This window comes from Ornithodoros turicata, chromosome 1 (assembly GCF_037126465.1).
Source record: "Ornithodoros turicata isolate Travis chromosome 1, ASM3712646v1, whole genome shotgun sequence".
In the NCBI taxonomy this organism is placed as follows: domain Eukaryota; kingdom Metazoa; phylum Arthropoda; class Arachnida; order Ixodida; family Argasidae; genus Ornithodoros; species Ornithodoros turicata.
In genome coordinates this window covers 28,249,413-28,270,219 of record NC_088201.1, presented here as the reverse complement: position 1 = coordinate 28,270,219, position 20,807 = coordinate 28,249,413, and the positions used below count along the sequence as shown (strand labels likewise).

Below are 20,807 nucleotides of genomic sequence, written 5' to 3'. Positions count from 1 at the left end.
CGTATTTGGATGTCTTGAGCTACGTTCTTTCATTGGGCATAATAATTGGAGAATGTTCGTCGACCTGTTTTGTGCTCCTTTAAGGTGCTACAAGCTGTGCTGGGATTATGTTCCATGGTGCACGGTACACAAGACAGACAAACCTTTCTCGTACCTAAAATTGCCAAGGGGTATAGCTGTCCAATGGGTGTAGACTGTGGTTAGAAGGTATAAATGTGTTGCTTTGGTTTTACTTCTTACCATTTTGTCTAACAGTGCACATAATTTGCACTTGTAGCTTGAGTGAAGAGATGATGTGCTCAAGACACACCATGAGGTTTTGAAATTGCGTTTTGTATGGCATTTCTCTCCTGGATGTTGGACTTTTAACAACAAATTTTTAGTATACGAGATGTTCATCATTTTCTGACTCTTCTTATTATGGCTGCTTATGGTCAACAACTGGTAGTATTATGAAAATGGTTGCTTCATTGCTAGAGTGGCACACCATGATGTCCCAGTAGCAGAAGTTTCCACATCTGAGATTTCCTAGCATTTTCTTCCCCTCTCGTTGGATGTCATAATATCAACTTCAGCTTTGTGCCGAAGGCTGCAGAGCCAAGAAAATGTGCGCCACAGTACCACAGTGCGAAAATACACAACTATATACACAATGAATGATGCATGACATGTAAATATTGGTACCATGTGGCACACCATGTGGCTTTTCAGCCTCATTGCCAGGCTTTGAAAGAATACGGGAGTCATTGGATCTTAACATGTCAAAGCTGCAGACACCACACATAAAATACGAAGTGTTTACCTGGGGCATAGTAATCATACACACGGATGGAGATGAAACGTGTCATGTTGGCTATGGGGTACCAGCGCTGTGCTGTGAAGTTGACACAAATTGGTGAGGCATCCAACTGAAAGACATCAATAATAAAGTAAGACTACAAAACCCCCAGTGCTCGGCAAGAGCGACAACACAGACACAAGACACACACTTCAACCAAAGCTATTTTATTGACAAAAACGATGCCTATTTGTGTCTAATGCTGAATCCTTTCCTGTGACAGATGCCTCCAGAAGGTGCTTGTGAACAAGCTTTTAGCTTTTATCTTCCAGAAAGTTATTCGACCGCACATGTAGTTGTGCTTGTTTGAAGCGGTTCATTACATGAAGGTACATGTGTACAAAAAGATACCTTTGTTAATGAAATAGTTCTTTTTTCGAATGATCACTTTATTCGAAGCCTCATGCCATCCTGTCCGAAATACATACATTTCAAACTCGATTATTCCAATTGTCCTGCCAGCTACCTGTGCTTAGTGCGAAGGCTAGCCGGCGGAAGCCCATACAGCAAACTCAGCCAAAGTCTTTTCTTTTTCCTCTCTCTCTTTTTCAATAAAAATTAAAAGGCTGCTAAAGTGCCCATCACCAAGGTTGGTTTGATTGCCTGAATACCTTTTAAGGCTTTTGCTGTGTTTCCACGCACTTCCGAGTGTGCTGTCACTTTTCGTGTCACTTCTGTTTTTACAGAATTACTCATATATGCATGGAATATTTTTTCGGTCACGTTGACTGTGTTATAATGAGGGTCTACCGCATGTGATTACATTAAAGACTAATAAGTTTTGTTGCAATTATGACCTCTCCCTGATTTCAGGATTACTTGATTTTGAAATGAAGTTCATCCTTATGCTGAAGTTAATAGAGGGTAATCGAATTTCCCAACAAGAATACTGATCACTACATAGGACATTCAAACTCTTATTCATGTCATAGAACCTAGTTTTCATACGATAGTGGTTTTCCACAAATTTCCCATTTCGCCTAACCTTTTTTCCTTTATCACCCATCCATCTAGTATCATATTGTGGGTAATTTGGGATACTCCAGGGTAATTGTAATTGATTGAATTTTCAAATATACCATATTTCCTGTGCATAATGTGTGCATTATACATTGCACAAGCGTCCCAAAAAGGCAGCGCACGTTGTTTACCGGTGAATGTAATACAGTAGAACCTCGTTAACTCGAACTCTGATATCTAGAAAAATTGGTTAAGTCGAAGGTTTCTTGCGTCACAGAATTATCTGCTATACTTACTATGCATTTATCACTGCTTATATCGAAATGTTTTCGAGACTAACTTCGGATATCTCGAAATCTTATCAGCAAAAATTTCAAAAATGTGAGTAATCATTGCACAGCAGCCCTGCACCGACATTCGCCAAAGTTATTTTCTACCATTCTATCAGATGTGCAGCAGACAGGATTTCAGTTGCCCCACCTTCTCATTCTGCAGGGGGATGGCCGGTATTGCCATGTTTTTGCACGGAGCGGTCGCAACGATGGTGGGGAAGGCAGTTCACTCGCAAGCATCACATGTTCGTCATTTCCTTCAGTGCTTTTGTTGTTTTCGTGTTCTCTCACGGTGCCATGTGAGCGAGTGTCAATTGCCATTACGTCTCGCTATCTGTTTTTGGGAAACTTCTGACAGTGTAAGTGCCCGAATCATTACAAAGATAGCACAGCCAAGGCAGTGCAAATCTTTGGCACTGGAACGAAAGTTTTCAATGCCAACCATCCATCACAAGACGTTTTTTGACCCCAAGTGATTTAGCCTGTTTTGTGACTTTTTTTCCTCATGCTTAAGTGGTAGTTTTGGGTAATTGCAGTTCCGCCACAAAAGTAAGTTTACTGAAATGTATAACTCTTACAATTTATTACTGTTACATCAAAAATTTTGGTATTTCGCATATCTCAAATCCCCCCCCCCCCCCCCATTTTTTATGACTTTGAGTTCACGAGGGTTTACTGTATGTCAGATTTTTTCCTGGAAGAGTGATTCCTACAGAGATGCAGTGCAACCTCTAATGTCGAAGCCTTGGTCCACGTGCTTGACATAAGTGAAGTCACTCTTTTAAGTGTCATGTTAAGGGGAAATTGGGAGGGAAATGAATTACAGATGGTGAGCGCAAGTACACGAAGAGCAGACAGGGTTGACGGGCTTGCCGTGGTAGTGAAGCGCATTCAAGGAGCATGGGATGACGGCAAAGTGTCAGTGATTCTGAACTCACTTCAGAAGGCCTGCACTTTATGAAGGCGAAGGCTGTTAAGGCAGGATAAAAATGCGAGACATTCGCGAGAAGACTGCAGTCTACTATACAACACTGACTCTGTCGGATCTGACTTTCATGGTGTCAAGTAAACAACAAGAATTACTTGCTTGATTTCAAGTAAACATTGCGTCCGTGATAAATACTCACACTTGGTGCACAACCTTTGATTGTTGTGAATGCTAATGGTGATGTAGAATTTACAGTTTACATATTCATGGTGCATGTTATGCATTGGTGCACATTGAATATTTCTGAAATTCAACTAATTTTTGTGGGTGCATGTTATACGCAGGAGTAATTACATAGTAACTCAATCAGTCTGTCCAGTAAGTAGTTATTACAATGTCCTGACAGTGCAGTATAGTGGATTACTCCAACAACACATGCTGCTGCCACAACAACAAACGAAATGTGAAACGCTGCTTGCAAAAACACAGGTTATTTGCTGGCCACTCATATGCAGCTAGAAATGTTGGTAATGCGTGCATATATATAGAGACAGATTTATGAGGGAAGATGCCCACTGAAGAGCGATTCCTAGACTACATATTATTATGAAAGTAGTACTCACATAGTCAAAGAACATTTCAACCTTTTTCTCCTCGTAGCGTGCCTCGCGTAAATTGCGCACCACTCCAGAACGAACATATGCATCAAGTGTTTGCTGCTGGATGTAGTAGCCAGAAGGGAGGTTCACTTCAAGCACAGCCATGCCACTAGTGACACTTTCTTCAGTACGAATCCAACTGCAGAAAGGAACAGGTCACTGTAAGAAACTCTGGCACACACTCCATAGTACGCATGAAGTCCATCTACTATATCAGGCCATCGAATATTGCATTCTAAAGTTTCTTCTTGGCTCACCTTTGGCAGGAACGGAAGGTAACGTGTGAGCTATTTCTGCCATAGGACTGATGTCTGACGTTGAGGGAAAATGCTGGCACAGGAGGCTGCGTTACTAGATAGGGCCACGTGTCTATGTTGTATTCCACATGCAACTGCACAATGGCTAGCCCAGCTCCTTGAGCCCTCAAAATGATAACACCCCAAGCATTTGGAATCTGCAAATAAAGTTATTGAGAAATACACAAAATGAGACTACATTTTCAAAATATACATAATGAACAGCAAACACATTTTTAACCAGAAAAGCAAAGTACAATATGTCAAAATCCACAACAATCTCTCTTACAAGTGAAGACCTCTACCCAGGTTACAAAATAGGTGAAGTGAAAGTGAGTCTAGGCTCATACGAGCATAATAGAGTTCAAGTTGGACAGCATGATTTCTAAATTTCAGAAACTAGCTCCATGAAAAAAAAAAAAAAAAGGCACAACCTCCTGGGTGATATTAACATATTTTGCAAGTTTTTGCAACATACAGTACATGTACTTGGGTAAATTATAGTCGTCTCATCAGTTAAAGTAACTGATGATGATGATTAATCGGTTTATATCGTGAGACAACTGTAATCATCAGCTATGCCTTGGTGGTCATTCTGAATATTATTTTGCCCACCTGATGGTTCTTTAACATGTGCTGAAATCTCGGCACATGGTACACTGTGTTTAACGTCCCGTGCTGTGGATGACATGCCTCTGCAATTTTGCAACCAAACTGCTGCATACATATTTCGGCCTAATGCATCTGCATTACACCTCATGCACCATGGTTTTGAATAGCTGGTGCCAAGACCAGAGTTTAAGAGCCAGTTTAGTTTAAGAGCCAAATGTGGTGAAACACCTCCATCAGTGTTTTGTGATCTCATGAAAGACAATTGTGCTTGGGTAAAAGGTAGTCACTTTAAAGCATAAGAAATTTTTAACTCAACGATGTGAAACAATGAAGAAAGACACAATGACAATGGCATGTTGGGAATGAGACACGTATTAGCAGAAGACACATGTGGCTCTCATGCCACTTCCAGTGAGCGAAACAGCTTGAAACACACACGCAGATCTTCCTACTCACAGTAAGTGTTTGAAGTGTCGATAGATTATCTTTTCCAATGTGTAGTTTTCGAGTAAAGCCAGGTGTGGAAGGTACCTCCACTGTCACTGTGATGTCAGTGACATCTCGTAGTCGGGACTGTATAGCGTACTCTGACAGGGCTTGCATAGCAAGCAGTGTATCCTGCAAACAGAAATGCCCAATGAGTTGTCATGGTAGGAAAACAGACAATTCTTCTAGAAGAATGCTGCTCTGATCAATAAGACTGGAAATGATTTTAGTAGAAATCCTGCACAGTGCACGGACCAATGGCATACCTGTGTCGAGGCCCATCCTCCACTGCTCAGCCTCTGTGAATTGAGCCAGTCGACAATGTCTTTCTGGATGACCGCTTGCCTGGCCACATGCACCAGAAGCCCGTAGGCTGTGCTCTCTATGTTGGAGGCATCATATGTATATGGAAGTCGAGGCTGCAGGTACGGACGGTTATTTTCGATGACCACTGCAGGTGGTGGCAAAGCTTCCCGTGACCAGTACCTCATCCCACCTGCAACGTATTCCACCAAATCTATAACACTCATGACTGAACCTGAAGGTGTTGAAGATGTTTTATGTTTATGCTATTGCACAGTGCATACACACACTTCTATCGTGCTGTGGTGTGAAGGAACTAATTTAAAGGTGTTCATGGGGGCACCACAATGTCACACATCAAGTATGCACCACTCTTCCAGCTGTATGTCATTTCTCCTTGCAAATCAAAATGGTGCCAACTGCATGTAGTTTGAAACTGGAAGTAGACAATGCCTGCTGACATGTGGCTCATGGGGGGACTATTGACTGTACTGGTGCCTGGATATTGTATACAGCTTTCAGACTATACCGTAGCCAGCCAATAGGTGGCATAAGTTATTGTTTACATCAGTCTGGCCAACAACTTCCCAACACACGAAAAATATTCTGCAATATCCGTGTCTAGAAATAGGATGATCACATTGCAACTGGCAAAGAATTTGTCAATGTGCTGTGCCAATAAAGTGCTCTCCTGCAATATGGATGAATTGAGTATCAAATATGCTTGAGCCTCAAATATTCCAACAATAGTCACAATGGTTGTTTCTCAAAAAATTACTCAGCAATGTCTCTGGTAACAGCAACATAATAGCAACTGATGACTTGTTGCAGCATTACTGCTATGTGAAATAGAGGTGATGAAGCGTGTCAGTAGAGTGAGCAATTATACATGGCTGTTAAAATGTTCACTTGTTTTCGGGGACGGCTGTCTCCCGTTTTTCTCTCTCTGTTCTTGGGGACTCCTGAAGATGGTAGAAGCGGTAACAAAGCCATGATGTAAAACTCTCTCCTTTGTGGCTGCGAGCTATCTCTTCCCATTACCTACCCTACTCTATGAGACAGGGACATTCTGAAACTGGCTTGATGTTGGCAAAGGGCCAACCACTTTTGCGACAGGGGCGCCAGTCGTGAATAAAGTGGGACGTCAAGAGAATGTTTCAGCAGATGAGCTCTTTCTTCTTTTTACATTTTTTGTTTACTGAGCTCCTGATGGAAAAAAAAAGGGGGGGGGGGGGTGCACTTCATGTTTATCCTGCACCAGGCGAAAGCTCAGCTCAGGATGGCTCTGGTTGTTGAATTGCTTGCTAACTTCGACATAGCCAACCTGGGAGTCGGAAATGTCAGATGACCGCCTTGGAACAACCAAGTAATCTCAGGACCCTGCTGGCAAGTGACTGACGAAAAAAAAAAAGGAAAAAGGAAAAAAACAAAGCTATGCAAATAGTAGTACTATGCATGGATTTGTAGGTGTATGCTGATGATTCCGTTAAAACAATGGACAGCACACGGATCAGAACAACGTTTGTGCGAATACAGCTTAATAGTACCGTAATTTCTGGCCGACAATGCAGGCAGTCTGTGCTCATGCAAAGACAACAAGGAAGCATCACGCTGATATTAATGATCACATAGTGATAATTCCTCATAATTCATGACATTGTAAAACAACTATCATGAACGACGCCCTAGTGCACCGAAATTTCGGCACATAGAACACTGCATTTATTTGGTTGTTTAAGGGGACTAACGCAAAAATAAACATAAATAAATAATGTCTGTTGCGGAAGACTGTGTGTCTAAGGAACTTGTACCCTGCCACCAAGTTGCTGGCGTGCTTGGCCGGGTTCAAACTCTCCACCTATGTGTTAAACCTTGCTGCACAAAAAGTACCCCACATAATGCGCAGGAGGGGCCTGGAGGCCTAATTCCGCAATAACACATGCGTTAGGCGCTGGAAATTACAGTAGTTACTTGTGTGTTAGATTTAGAACGTACTGAATGCCCCTCAGAAATGCACTCGATGCCTGGTGCTTGCAATACACCCTGCATAGAGCATCTGCAAGACAGCACCACAATCTGCATCCTAGCTAGTGCTGCAGCACAAGGTGCTATTTTGGAAGGAGGGGTTAAATGTAGGCTCTGTCTCTATCAGAACGGAGGAGAAAGCATGAGAGGCATCTGCTGGAGGTGGTCGACAGAAGGGCCTTTACAACAGCGCCAGCAACATACTGTAGTACGAACCCATCTGAGGTGGACAATTTTCTAATATTCAATCTAAAACAATTAGCTGTTGAAGAGAACAGTTGACTTTTAGATATGTATGTGGTCACCTTAATAGCCCTTTATATTACTTAGAACTTGAAGTTACATTTCAGAACATTATTTTTGCTTTTACTTGTTTTGGGCTAGGCATTGAAAAAAACACATGATTGAGAATTCTTGTGCTTATGTCACTTTCTAGAAAATCCATTTTTAAAACCCCTGCAATGCCTACATTCAAAGGAAGGCTAATGCATATGATATTTGACATAGTGAGCAGGGTGTGCAGGGATTCTGCCTTTTCATACCTGACCCTCATTTTCCTTGAAAGGGATGGAAATGCAAGTACGTACTACCCTCTCAGGGGTTAAGAAGTGTTTACAGACTTCCTTTGCCTAAATGTCGCATGTTACACGACTACTTCACAATATAATTAGTATTTTGTTGTTTACAACAAAAATAGCTCTTGGGATTTTAGTATGCACTGTGCTATTAACAGCATTAACTAAAATGCCAGGTTTGCTGACTATGGATGATGAATGATAATCATTATGTATGAAATATTCACTTGTGTAAGTATGCTTCACACACATTTCATAGATATGCTTCTTTGGAAATATGTTGCCATCGATAGGATAGACAAATTGTTTACGAAGATAGGTGCAGGAACTTCTCTATAAGCTCCATGATTTCGTGCTACAGACTCATCTAGGATATTAGTATTACCCATGATTATCAACCATACAAACTAAGAAGAAGTAGTCAGAACCCCTTGCATGAGCGCTCACCCGTCTCCCGCATCTTCTCATCCAGCAAGTTGAAGGCAGTCTGCCCGTCGACACTGTTGACCAACGTGAGCGCGTAGGCCACGATGGCCAACTCGTAGGGATCCTCAAACTTTTGGATAATATGCAACATGCGCTCCAGGTAGTGAGCTGCCGCCCTACGGGCTGTGGCCACCCTTGCACCGAGGTCCTGAAACAGCTTCTTTATTTTACCTCTCTGCTACTCGTAGACTATGAAATCAGAAATTGAACAGTGGTAAGAAGACATGCAACAAGAAGAGTGGTATCCTTACGCCTCTGACATCTTTAATATCTGCAAGTGTAATCAGCACGTGTGCCGTCAGAGATATGTTGCAGAATCGCACTGAGTCTTCGGGTCTCTCGGACTGGAAAAAGGTGCAAACCAACAAATGTTACGTAAAAACAGTGACAAACAGCACAAAGGCATTCCTAATCATGTGTGTGCCGATGCAGCATACAGACGTGTGCTTAATTGGATCTCTTCAATGTGTTGCGCCAGTGGAACAACAACAACTGTAGTATTTCAATGATGCTGATTGGGGAGTTTCATCGCCAGGGGCAATGTTCTATCCCATTGCTGGCGGTAATGTACAGGGGAAATGGAATAATGAGTCACCTCACACTGAGGACTGAAGTCCTATGGTGCCCAAAAAGTTTAGATGTGCTTTTAGGACAGAGTTTTGGTGGGCTGGATTTGGCATGGATCAAGCGGCTTTGACATAGTGAGAGGGCGAGAGTCCAGCACCAGTGGATTTTGCAATATAGGTAACATAAGTTAATTATAGTATCATCCTCGATGTTAAGTGATAAAGATGACAAGGATGTGAAGTGCTTCAGACTGTCGCGATGCAGATGTTCGCCAACATCGGCAACCATGTCAACAACATGTTTGACTGTATTGATAATACATACAGCTGCATCAACAGTGTCTTCGGTTGTATTTAGCAACAGTAAACTCGCATGTACAGAAATATTACACCGTGGTAAATTGAGCTGCGTTAACAGTAAAGTGTGGGTTGAAGCATGTTGCGAGAGAGCCCTCTCATTTATCAACGCAGTTGTTGCCTCCGTGATCGTGCTTTTTATGTATCTCTACATTCATAAAAATTTCCTGCAAGCATCTTCTTCTGTTAGTTTGTACCCCAGACATACGCTAACAGCTTTTGAGGGCTCTTTAGCTATCTCAGTAAAGGCTGTGAAAAAAAAAGTGTTGTTCTATCCTCGATACACTGCAAAGACTTGCTGTTCTAGTTGTGGATGCACCTGCGAAGTGTGCACCAACGATGTGAGCCGTGATCCGTTATAGGACGGCACAGGACATACACATCAAGAGTCTTCAGTTTGGCTGCACTACAGCCCCGGTTCAAGCAGTGCAGCACTTTAATATCCATTTTTCCAGGGCGTGTAGGGCGGTTTGGGTGTTCAACCCCCACCAAAATGGTACCTTTTGTAGTGCATTATTTGGGGGAGGGCAACGAGGGGGAAATCCTCCTCTCATATGTAAAGCCCCCTTAGAACCCTTCCTGAAATATTTTTCTAATAATATTTATATAGATGTTAAATATAAAACTATAAAATAATAATAATATATAATAATAAAAATATTTGTTCGAATGTATAATCTTTGCTGCATGCTCATAGCTATTGCCTATGAGACAGATAATACATTATCTCTCGTTTAATTTTCAGTTGTGTTATGCAGCACCTAACTGCTGCCCTTCCAAACGCTCAGCTCAAATGATTTTCGAGATATCTTTTCGCTGCAACATAGAGAGTCTATTACAGAGGGGAATTCCATGCTCAATGTGCATGTGCAATGTTAATGCAAACCTCCATAGGGCTTAACTAGAAGAAAATGACAAAAACAAGTGTATTATGTACATACAACAAGGGCCATCTTTCGGTCATAAGTGTAGAGAGATGTTTCGTGGAAGGCTCCCTCTGGCCCCTGCCTGTCTACCAGCCAACTGATGGCATTGTTGATGACTTTTGGGTCAATGAAGAGAAAATGTTCCCACTCTTGGAAAGTTGCCTTGGAGAACACTCGTGCACAAAATGCTGTCAGCCTAGTTAGAGAGAACCATCTGATTCAAGTACTTGTTAGAGCAGTAACATGAATATTTTCCACAGGAATTATCTTACCAGACACTTGGCCTGCTGTGCCAACGGAAAGCACTAAAACTACCGTCACTGTTTTGGTATGTAAGTTGGCGTTGATAAGCTGCGAAGGGAACACATATTGAAAGAATTAGTATCAGGAGCATACTTTTTGTGGAGCGCAGGTGAAACAAGTTCAGACAAAAAGAAATTAGCAAAAACGGCAGGTGCTCCGATATAAATCAGAATGGAATACTAGTAGATAATGTAGGTATTAAAGGGGTTGAGAAACCAAATGCAACCCACTAAATGTTGGGCACCGTTTCATACGTTGTAGTCCATGGAGCCGACATGCAAAGTCCTACATTCCTTACTTAACATTTTTTTTTACTATTGGGTTTTTAAAACGGCAGTTTTTTCAAGCCACCGTCGACGGTGGCACCAAACAGCGCTGAGAGACATGGGCAGACGAACAGGAAGTGACGTTTTAGGTGTGCGCGCTTGCCCGAAGTTCCCAAAGGTCACCATACCGAAGCCATTCCGGCGGCCGTCTCCCTCTTTACAACAGCTTATGTCGTCATGGAAATGGAAAAGAAGTCACTCCCTTTCTTCAACATGAGATGTCATTTCAAAAAATGGTCGAGGAGGTTAAGAGCTGAGAGCGATGGAGGAGCTCGCTCAGCGCACGACCTTCAGATTGCAATAACTTCGTAACGTGGGATCGTGGAGACATAGCCTTTTGATGTGCATGTTCAGCACACATAGGATCAATATTTATGAGGTGATTTGTTCATAAGTTTGGAAATGGTTTCAGAACCCCTTTAACACGTCAGACAACCTCCCCTGTAAATTAAAGTTGGTGGACCAGTGACTTACCAATATTGAGGTATTTGAAAGCCTGCTTCTCAATGGCAATATTTCGTTGGTTCGTCAGGCGTAAGTAGAACAATGTATATAGGTTTGCTCCGAACCCAAACATGTTCTGTTCAGCACAGTAGATGGGTTTATGGAGGAGACTGGTGGCATTTACAGGCATTGTTGGAAAGGCTGGCCCAACTACATCACCTAAATAATGAAGCAAAATGTGATGATGCATTATTCCTCAGGCACTTCACAACACAGTAGGCGGTAAAATTTGCTAGCTATGTTCTGGGTCAAACAAGTTTGCCTCGAGCCTGGTGAATCTGTTTGAAGTCACATCGATACCAGCTCCAGCTCTACACTCTTAAAACAGAACTTCACCGCATAGCACACTCTTAGTAAACCACCATCCCAAATGACATTGTTCTGCCCCCTGAATGGTAAAAAACAAACAGAAAAACTGAAGGCATACACCTTTTTGTGACACTTATACAGTTATGTTAATTGTCACAAAAAGGTGCACACCCCATGCTTTCCCAACTCAGGGGTGATAACGGTATAATTCTGTGCAATGATTGTCCTTCACCGTGCTGTGTGGTGATGTTCTGTTTGAAGAGCACAGGCAGTGATAAAAGGAATGAGTGTCTTAGCAACAGTCACCCAATGATCTACGAGACTGCCATCCCTGTCGTTCTGAATGACAGCAGGCATGACAGGTACCATTTGTATGCTTAGACTGGCATACTTAGATTGGCAGTCTTTCATGCTCAACTCCTTTACATTAGATTTTCACATCACAGTTTTGGTTTAGCGTCTAGCACTTGCAGCTGTTTACTTTGTGAAGTGCACCAAATGTGAGAAGGCTTTGTAAGGCACAACTTGCACTGTAGCTGCCAGATGCAGATTAAATTGGCTCACAAATCAGAAACTTGTGAACTTTCAGTGAAAATGAGAAACAAACATGTGACTGCAAGGGACTCCATTCTACTATCAGGATCACCATGCATTACTGCAACATCATCCACTGCACTTTGTGCACCAATTATTGTTCATGTCCTTAAGAATTTGCACTATATGGAACGTGGCAAATGAGAGAATATCTTTGTATTCCAAGAGCATGTAAAATTGGGTAATACGGCAAGGTTCCACTTGCATGAAGAACAAAGGATACTCTTCTATGACTACCTGGTTGCTGCAGCGACGGCACATCACGGCAAAGGTGCAAGGTTCTTGAAATTCAAATAACTCAGAAATAACTCTCGAACAAGCATTACATTTTGTCATAACTTTTTTTTTGTAATAAACATCTGCGTAGAGGTACCAGGGTCTGATAAACATACACACCCTTTTTTATTGGCACAAGCAACCAATAAGAGGCTTACCAACAACTGAGAGTGTTGCCTTGTTACTTCCAAAGATATATAGACGATCCCGCCGATAAGGAAAGATGGGAGTTTCGGTTATGTTGGTGTCCAGGTATTTAAGTAAATAAGCTCCTTGCGATAAATCCAGCACAAATGAAGTGTGACGAACTTGAGGTATACCATCAGACTGCAGAGATTAACATCAATATGATATTCACCCATGATACACTTTTACCTTTTGAAACTTACCTCAACAAGAAGTGTGCGTGTAACCATGTCTTTTGCAATCTGTGTCTTGGACATCACGGTTACATTGATCTCTCCAATGCGAACGGGAACAATTGGCAAATACACGACTTCTGATTTTCCTGGCTTTATCTATAACATAAAGAAATTTTTGCATGTCACACTCAGGAACAAAAAGAGTTCCTGTTTGCACAGATGCTCTTGTGCAACCACAGCAACACGCATGGAAAGTAGCTCTGTTACATACAAAGAGTAAGTGTTGGTGCTCCCCAAATGATGTCTTTGGTGCATAAGATGCCACACGTCCAAGTGGTCCCACGAGCACGAACTTGTAATCAGGAGAGTTGGCCAATGTGACTAGAATCTAATACAAAAAAGGAAGCACACATCAAAATGGCATCACGTGGACGTCTCTAAATAGGGTGCATCGAGCAATTTTTTCATAAATTTTCTCATCAACCATGGAACTTTGTTAAGTGAGGAAATGAATGGGGAGCTTCATTGCCAGGGGCCATCAAAGCTCCTTTTGACACATGCCATCTCAGTACAGATGAAACAGATATATGCACCTTAGATAGCCTTACCTCTGTCTCGTAAAGCCTATAGTTGAATACTGTAACACGGATGCCAACCTGCTCACCCAGACGAATCTTGCTTGGCATTTCCACATTCATGTAGAATGGTTTGACACTGGAAAACTAACAGGAATATATGCTTGTAATGACTCTATACACTACAGCTGCAAAATTATGAATTTGTTGTGAGTGTACCCTGCAGAATCTCGATAATTCAACATCAGCAAGGTGAAACCACTGGATTATTTCGTGGAATTCTTGGATATTTGACATGGCAAAAGTTAGGTACCATGACAAGTAATCTGAAGCATAGTGATGCGTGTACTAAAAACAACACCTGGACAGAAGGCCAGCGCAGCTCCGCGTAACGTCATCCTATTCGGATGGGCGTTGGCCAATTACGTACACGAAAGAGGTGTCCCAGCGAAGCAGACGACATGCGCTTCATTGGAAAGAAACCATCTGAGTAGGCTGATGTATCGCGAGGGCGAGGGGATATTGGAGAGGCCTTCTCTTCTAGATGGCGTTGGTACTGCAGTCAATCTATAAGCTTCGCTTACATTATCGAGTGCAATCCAGCGGCGCTCATTCGCAGCATGGCATGCGGCGTGCCATGTGCGCAGCTCGAAATTCCATTTTGTGGTCCTTCTGTGCTGTCAGTGCTTCTAAAACTTGGAACCTGCTAAATGCACTTTTTTTTTTGCCTGTGTTAAAATCGCCATTTGTTGACTTGCATTTGCAAGCTAGTACGGCAGTAGTATTCCCAATTTGTTTTGCATGGGGAAGCATCACAACATGCCCAATGTAATTAAGTTACGAAACTCCGTTAATGCCCAGTATTTCATAGGACATAAAGGTCCCTTGACCGAAACTCATTTTGTTCCAGCTATTACGTAATTCCAAGAGGGTAAGGAAGAAGTGCCGTTTAGAAGCATTGGCTCTCTACTGTGCACATGATGCGATTGACGCCACACACATTCACAGAATGCACAAATTTTGTTCTCGTATGTCTATTGGGTTGCAGATCCTGGCATCCCTGAAAGTGCCTGTAATAAATGAACACACTCACTGAAATGCTCCTGGACATGATACCAAACCCGCTTGACTCTCCTACTCCAAAGGCACTAATCTTCCATTCCGTAGGAACATCAGGAACGGGAACATTGAATATGTACCGACCAAGAGGCCTGCAAAAACATATATAGAAAGCCTTGTTTTCCAGAGTTAAACCCAGTGAAACCTATTTTAACCCCAAATTTGTATCGTCATCACTTAAAAAAAAGAAAAGAAAAACCCAGAAAATGAACTTGGCAAAATGCCAATTCAGCCACCAATACAGGCACTGAAGAATGCCCAACACTGCACATTCAGGATAGCCATTTGGCCTGTTGTGTCCATCTGAAATGTGGGAAGCCCTCTTTTTTCTTTATATTGTCCATCCCCAAAATCTGCTCTGCCACCTGATATTCTCTGATTTTACCCCGAACATAAGTGATGAACGCAGGGAGACACGGACAAAATGATAGACACACACAAGAAGGAGGCTAGCCTCCCAAATCTCCTTCGAGGAGGGTGATCTCGTTTGCGGATAGGCAGAGCGACTTATGGCTGACATTGTCCATTGCCTTTTGAAGGAAGAAGATCTCCATTACTTCTCTTCCAAGACACATGTGATGCGAGAATAATTATTTTTCAATGTTTGCAGTACCACACTGATAAATTACAAAACAGTTTGGAATTATTCTTACTGGCTATGTATTTGCATGAGACAATAACCTCACCATCTTCATTTCAGCACATTCTAACGATGAGCAACAAAAGTCTGTTAGCACCCAAATTTTGACATATGGCCAATCCTGTTGGAATGACCAGGCTGCCAATAGCTGGCACCAGTGCCAATCACAGTGCCAGACATTTCACTCACCCAATGTTGATGTCTTTCCAAAGCCATGCATTTGTATAATGCCGATCGATTCTGTTCCTACGGTACATTTCAAAGGTAGAGATATCAAGCTCTCCTTCCCTCATACCTAAAAGAAAGAAAAATTGCAATTTTACTATGTTTTTACACAACCTAACAAAGGCACAGTGAGGCACTCACATCCCGATTCATCAGATCCATCCTCACAGTCAAAATACCCATCACAACGCCGTGCCAAACGATAACAAGCACCATCATAGCAAGTGCCATATCCAGCTGTAATGTTGCATTCTTCTGAAATAGGACAAATATTTTGCATATGTCATCACATCAAAGTAACTTCAGTAACATAACCGCGGTGCACCCAGAAAGGTTGCACGGAAAGGCACACCAAGACTCACCTCTTCTCCTGGTAATGTTTGCGTCACTGAGAACCATCAATCCAGCATACTATATAATGAAAACGGGGCCAATCAGTTACACCAGTTGTGGGAATTACAGCCCTTATGATGCAAAAAGGGGGTGCCTTGCCTCAAAAGTTCTGTTTGCATCAAGTCCATATGAATTTGCAGGAAAGCAGGCGTATGTGACCACATTCCCATCTCGTAAGAGCCACTCTTGCATGAGTGTACCGTTGCCCTCCGAATCGAAAGAATTCATCTTTCGTAGCACCTGATGAAAAAGAACACTGCACTACCGAAAGGTAAATGGGACACAAATATAGGGTCTACAATATTTTTTTTGTCTTTGCCATGCATTCAACAAGGTCATTGTTGCAGTTACTTGTGTCACTCTTAGGTTCTGAAGATGCAGCGTACATGAAGTACACCTACAACAGTCTTAATTGTTTACATATTCCAGTAAAATTAATTCCCCCATGTGATAATAATAAATGTATAATAAAATTTAGTTTGTTGCTTTAATTTTCTTCACTGTTTCTTGACGGTACGCATGACCACAGCAAATGCAGTTTCTTGATGGCACTGCACAATATAATATAGGAGTGCGAGAATGTCTAGAGCATGCTGGTTAGGGCTGAACATGGTGGAGAACGCACAGGGACAAGGACAACACACACGGAAGTGTTAAACTAGAAACTGATTTATTTGGGCGAACAACTCTAGTCAGGAAAGCCCCGTGCAACAAAGGCGACCTCTAGCGGTGACAGGTTGACTGACCTCTGACTCACGTTGTTGGAGGAACGATGTACATATGAAGGTCGCTTCTACAATCTCGTGTCCAAGCTCCGAAGGGTGTCTGTGTAGAACAGAGGCATCGTGGTAGAGAGGAGTGCATGTAGGGCAGGAGCATAGGTGGTCTTTTAGCCTTAAAGGCATATCATCTGACTGAGCTCGAATTTTTGCCGTGTGTTGGAGGAGCCGAACATTTAGACATTGTGACGTTCCATGCAAAAGGGGTGTCATATACTCTCTCTCGTTATCCTGTGGGTAACAATATATTGGCCAAACGTCACAATGTCTAAATGTTCGGCTCCTCCAACACAGGGCAAAAGTTCGAGCTCAGTCAGATGATATGCCTCTCAGGCTAAAAGACCACCTATGCTCCTGCCCTATGTGCCCTCTCTCTACCACAATGCCTCTGTTCTACACAGACACCTTTCTAAGCTTGAACGCGAGATTGTAGAAGCAACCTTCATACAGCGTTCCTCCAACAACGTGAGTCAGAGGTCAGTCAACCTGTCACCGCTAGAGGTCGCCTTTGTTGCCCGGGACTTTCCTGGCTAGAGTTGCTCACCCAAATAAATCAACTGCTAGTTGAACACTTTCATGTGTGTCGTCCTTGTCCCTGTGCGTCCTCCACCATGTTCAATATACCTAATATAGACAATGTACATAATTTAAGTTTGACTACTCGTCATAAAAATGAAATACACCACTCTAAACAAGGGAAAGTGGAAAATGACAGCTCACTTACGTCAGAATGGCTGATCTCAGTTCCTGCCTGCATATTGTACAAAATGTGGTCAACACTAGAAAGAGCCACATAGGTCCCTGGTTCACCATAGACTCCAATTTCAATAGTATCACCCGTCTTATCCTTGCGATTGTTCACGACCATAGTAAACTGAAACCACGAGGTTAATTCATTGCTTTGCTGGACCGCTGCACAAAAAGGCATGCAAAACCTTGTTTGGTCTTATTCCTTACCTTGTCTCTTGCAACGCCATCGACGGGAAATGTAAGGCTATCGGTAATAATTTCCCTTCCACGGGCAAGGTCGTAAACTAAGACTGTTGCTGTAGGTGCCATCTCTGGTGACAGTGGCACCGCAAATGTTTTTATAGTTGAAGTCATTTTCTCTTGGCCAGACAACAGTACGATGCCCTTAGAAACAACCTGTGCAAGAAATGTTTTTCTAAGAAAATGCTCTTTGATGGGTACCCTGCTGTACCTTACAATTCTGATGTGTGTATGTATGGTATGCACATCAGAACTGATAACATACGTACATGGTTAATGGTTACGTTTTTCACTTTTTATGGCACTTGGTGTAGTGTGTCAGGACAGCCTAAAGTTTCAAGTTTCATACAGATGCTGTTGTTCTGCACACCTCACTGATACTTTTGCTGCTACACTAATTTTACTACCAAACAAATTCACGCTTGCTTTCAGCCAATGTCAATCTACTCAAAATTCAATTTCTCTTAACAGATTTAAACAAATCAGAACTTGCTAAAACTTTAAACAAAAATGTCAGTTGACAAAAATGCCAGCAAGTACTAGTGGCAAGAGTTGAACCAACACCTTTCTGATTAGCGGCTGTGGGTGTGAGTATCGCTACTGGCACCACATATCGTATTCATCAACTACCGTACTTTCAATGTTTGGATGTTATGAATCTTAAGCATTGCGTTTTACCAACATATGTTGAATCATACTCTGTATAGACTCAGATTCAGGAATTATGTGATGCGATCTATGCATGATATTATAAGCCAACCACTTCCGGAAGAAGCCACCAATAGCCAATTAATAGTCCTAATACATTCGAAAAATTGAACTGAAAACCAACCAGGTCAAAAGATAGAATAAAACGAACAGCCGGGATCCAATAAATAAAACTGTGTTGCATTTCATCAATACCTCAGGAAGTAAAGCAGAGCCTAACCATCCCAAAAAGCCTGACAGCAAGCAAAATCAATCAAGCAACAAAAGATGAAAAATCCAGAAGAATCTGATTACCATGCACGGAAATCTCAGACACTTGAAATACAGTGTATAGCAGAATCTGACAGACACCAAACAAAGACCAGAAAGATCCACGAAACTCAGAAATTAGCAAAGGAAATTAAAAAAATTGTGATGAGAAGAACTCGCACATGGGCAATGAAAAGGTGGATGACACAGAAACAGCTCAAACCAAATGCCTGGTATGAGCCGCTCTGTGTTGTCCATCTTGTGGTTACCCATGCTCAGGCATTTTTCATCATGAAATTCATCCACCAGCTGCCTGCGTATGAGCCATCTTACAGAAATCCAAAAGAATCCATCAAATCCAACAAAATCAGAAAGATAATAATATCCATCCAACACCCGCAAAAATCCACAGAAATCGAACAAGCAAGGAAACACAAAAGAATCCATTAAAATCCAACAAAATCTAGAAGGAAACATTAAAAATTAAATTATGGGCATTTTCCCTGGGTTTTCCGTTGAAGTCGCCCCAAGACGCATAGTCCCCCAGAGCAACATGCGGCCACACTGGCAGGCAGATCGATCGGCAATAACGCGCAACCAACCAATGAAAAGAAATAAAAATACCGAAAAATCAATTGGAATCCAATCAATATCAAACAAAATCTAAAATAATCCATCACAGCAAAGAAAACTGATAAAATATAAAATACCATATATTTTCGGGACTATAACGCGCACCCCTCAAAATTAGTGGCCAGAATTTGAAAAAAAATGTCTGGTTTACAAACGTGCATTGATACCAAGTTACGATACGCAAAACCAAGTTCTACAGGAGACTCTTTTCGGCAGTAGTTCGAGTCACACGGCTTCCACCTCACGGCGAAAAAAATAAAAAAAAAGTTTAAAAATCTGCCTGGCTCCTAGCTCTAGGCCAGAGGCGGAGGTGGAAGAACAACAATAACATTCCCGATGTGCGCAGCAACAGCGTCAGCCGGGCTAAACCATAACCCAAGCAGACGACGGAGCAGTTTCGCTCAAAATTCCCATGCAGCTTTGCGCTGCACGCTTGGTGGCGCGCGCATCTTTGTAAAATTAGGGAGCCTCCATGGGTTGCTGCGGCTTCTCCCTATGTACAATCGTCTATTGGCATCAAAATGGAAAGCGTTCTACAGCATTACGAGACGGCCAGAGACGGAGGTAGAATAAGAACAACAACATTCCCGGTGTGCACAGCAGCAGCGTCAGCCGGGGTAAACCAGAACCGAAGCAGACGACAGAGCCAGTGCCCTCTCAAATTTCCCATGCTGCTTCGTTTCGCGCGCATATTTTTAAAATCGTCTATTGAAGTATTGCGGTTGTCTATCGAATCACCGTCAAATTGGTGGCAAATAAACCAGCGAGCCCTAAGGGCCAGTTTTCACTTGGCGACGCCCGCCGCGGCGTCGTGAGCGGGCGGCGGATATAGACGCGCATTTCCGGAGTCGGGAGAGGAGAGACGTCGAGCCAAAAAAAAACTGCCATGCCGAACTTCTCTCGCGACGTCGGCGAGAGTAGACTCTAGGCGAGAGCAGAGCCGTATATGAAAAGGGAGTCTGGCCATTAATGGGTCATGCCTATACCTGAAGCTCCACCCACTTTTTCAGCTTTCCGACCAATGAAGTCTTGAAATATGGGGCGCTATCAATCAGCCTATCCTCACTATTTCCCCCCCTATCCAACATGGGCAGCGCCATTTTGGGTGGCAAGTGGATTGGATGCACAGGGGTGACATAAACCCGCCATTGTTGTAACTACCCTCAAGCGGGTGCTTTTGGCAAAACTGCCATCTTGTCCTGGTCGCACGTCATATAAAACGTAATTTTGAGGTCATGTGACTTTGTTTACATGTCGTTTTGCCTCTTACCGACATATTTCCGTCGTCGTAACACAAAGAGATGAACGTATTTTGCCAGCGTAAACTATGCGGTGCTTGTTCCGCAACATGGTAGCCGATTTCTCCTTAGTTTAAGTACATCGCATCGGCTCAGTGAGTCTTAACGCGCGGTTGTCATCACATCTTTGGAGGTCGTCAACAGCACGAGGGCTTATGTGCAAAACTGCGCGTTT

The 20,807-nt window shown here is 42.5% G+C and overlaps 1 protein-coding gene across 2 annotated transcripts in view; it reads right to left on the bottom strand.

The window, feature by feature from the left end:
- LOC135377773 (CD109 antigen-like) overlaps positions 1-20,807 on the bottom strand; it is a 225,577-nt gene that overhangs the window by 2,618 nt on the left and 202,152 nt on the right. For both annotated transcript variants that reach the window (XM_064610439.1, XM_064610438.1), the window contains 21 exons: positions 17,712-17,900; positions 17,479-17,628; positions 16,075-16,215; positions 15,945-15,993; positions 15,724-15,837; positions 15,547-15,652; positions 14,692-14,809; positions 13,632-13,745; positions 13,295-13,411; positions 13,051-13,179; positions 12,820-12,988; positions 11,453-11,641; positions 10,622-10,700; positions 10,365-10,545; positions 8,752-8,844; positions 8,462-8,648; positions 5,378-5,607; positions 5,082-5,243; positions 3,975-4,171; positions 3,682-3,856; positions 803-908 (listed from right to left, as the gene is read on the bottom strand). In XM_064610439.1, coding sequence (XP_064466509.1) covers positions 803-908; positions 3,682-3,856; positions 3,975-4,171; positions 5,082-5,243; positions 5,378-5,607; positions 8,462-8,648; positions 8,752-8,844; positions 10,365-10,545; positions 10,622-10,700; positions 11,453-11,641; positions 12,820-12,988; positions 13,051-13,179; positions 13,295-13,411; positions 13,632-13,745; positions 14,692-14,809; positions 15,547-15,652; positions 15,724-15,837; positions 15,945-15,993; positions 16,075-16,215; positions 17,479-17,628; positions 17,712-17,900 — 2,995 coding nt within the window. The remainder of the gene's footprint in view (positions 1-802; positions 909-3,681; positions 3,857-3,974; positions 4,172-5,081; positions 5,244-5,377; positions 5,608-8,461; positions 8,649-8,751; positions 8,845-10,364; positions 10,546-10,621; positions 10,701-11,452; positions 11,642-12,819; positions 12,989-13,050; positions 13,180-13,294; positions 13,412-13,631; positions 13,746-14,691; positions 14,810-15,546; positions 15,653-15,723; positions 15,838-15,944; positions 15,994-16,074; positions 16,216-17,478; positions 17,629-17,711; positions 17,901-20,807) is intronic.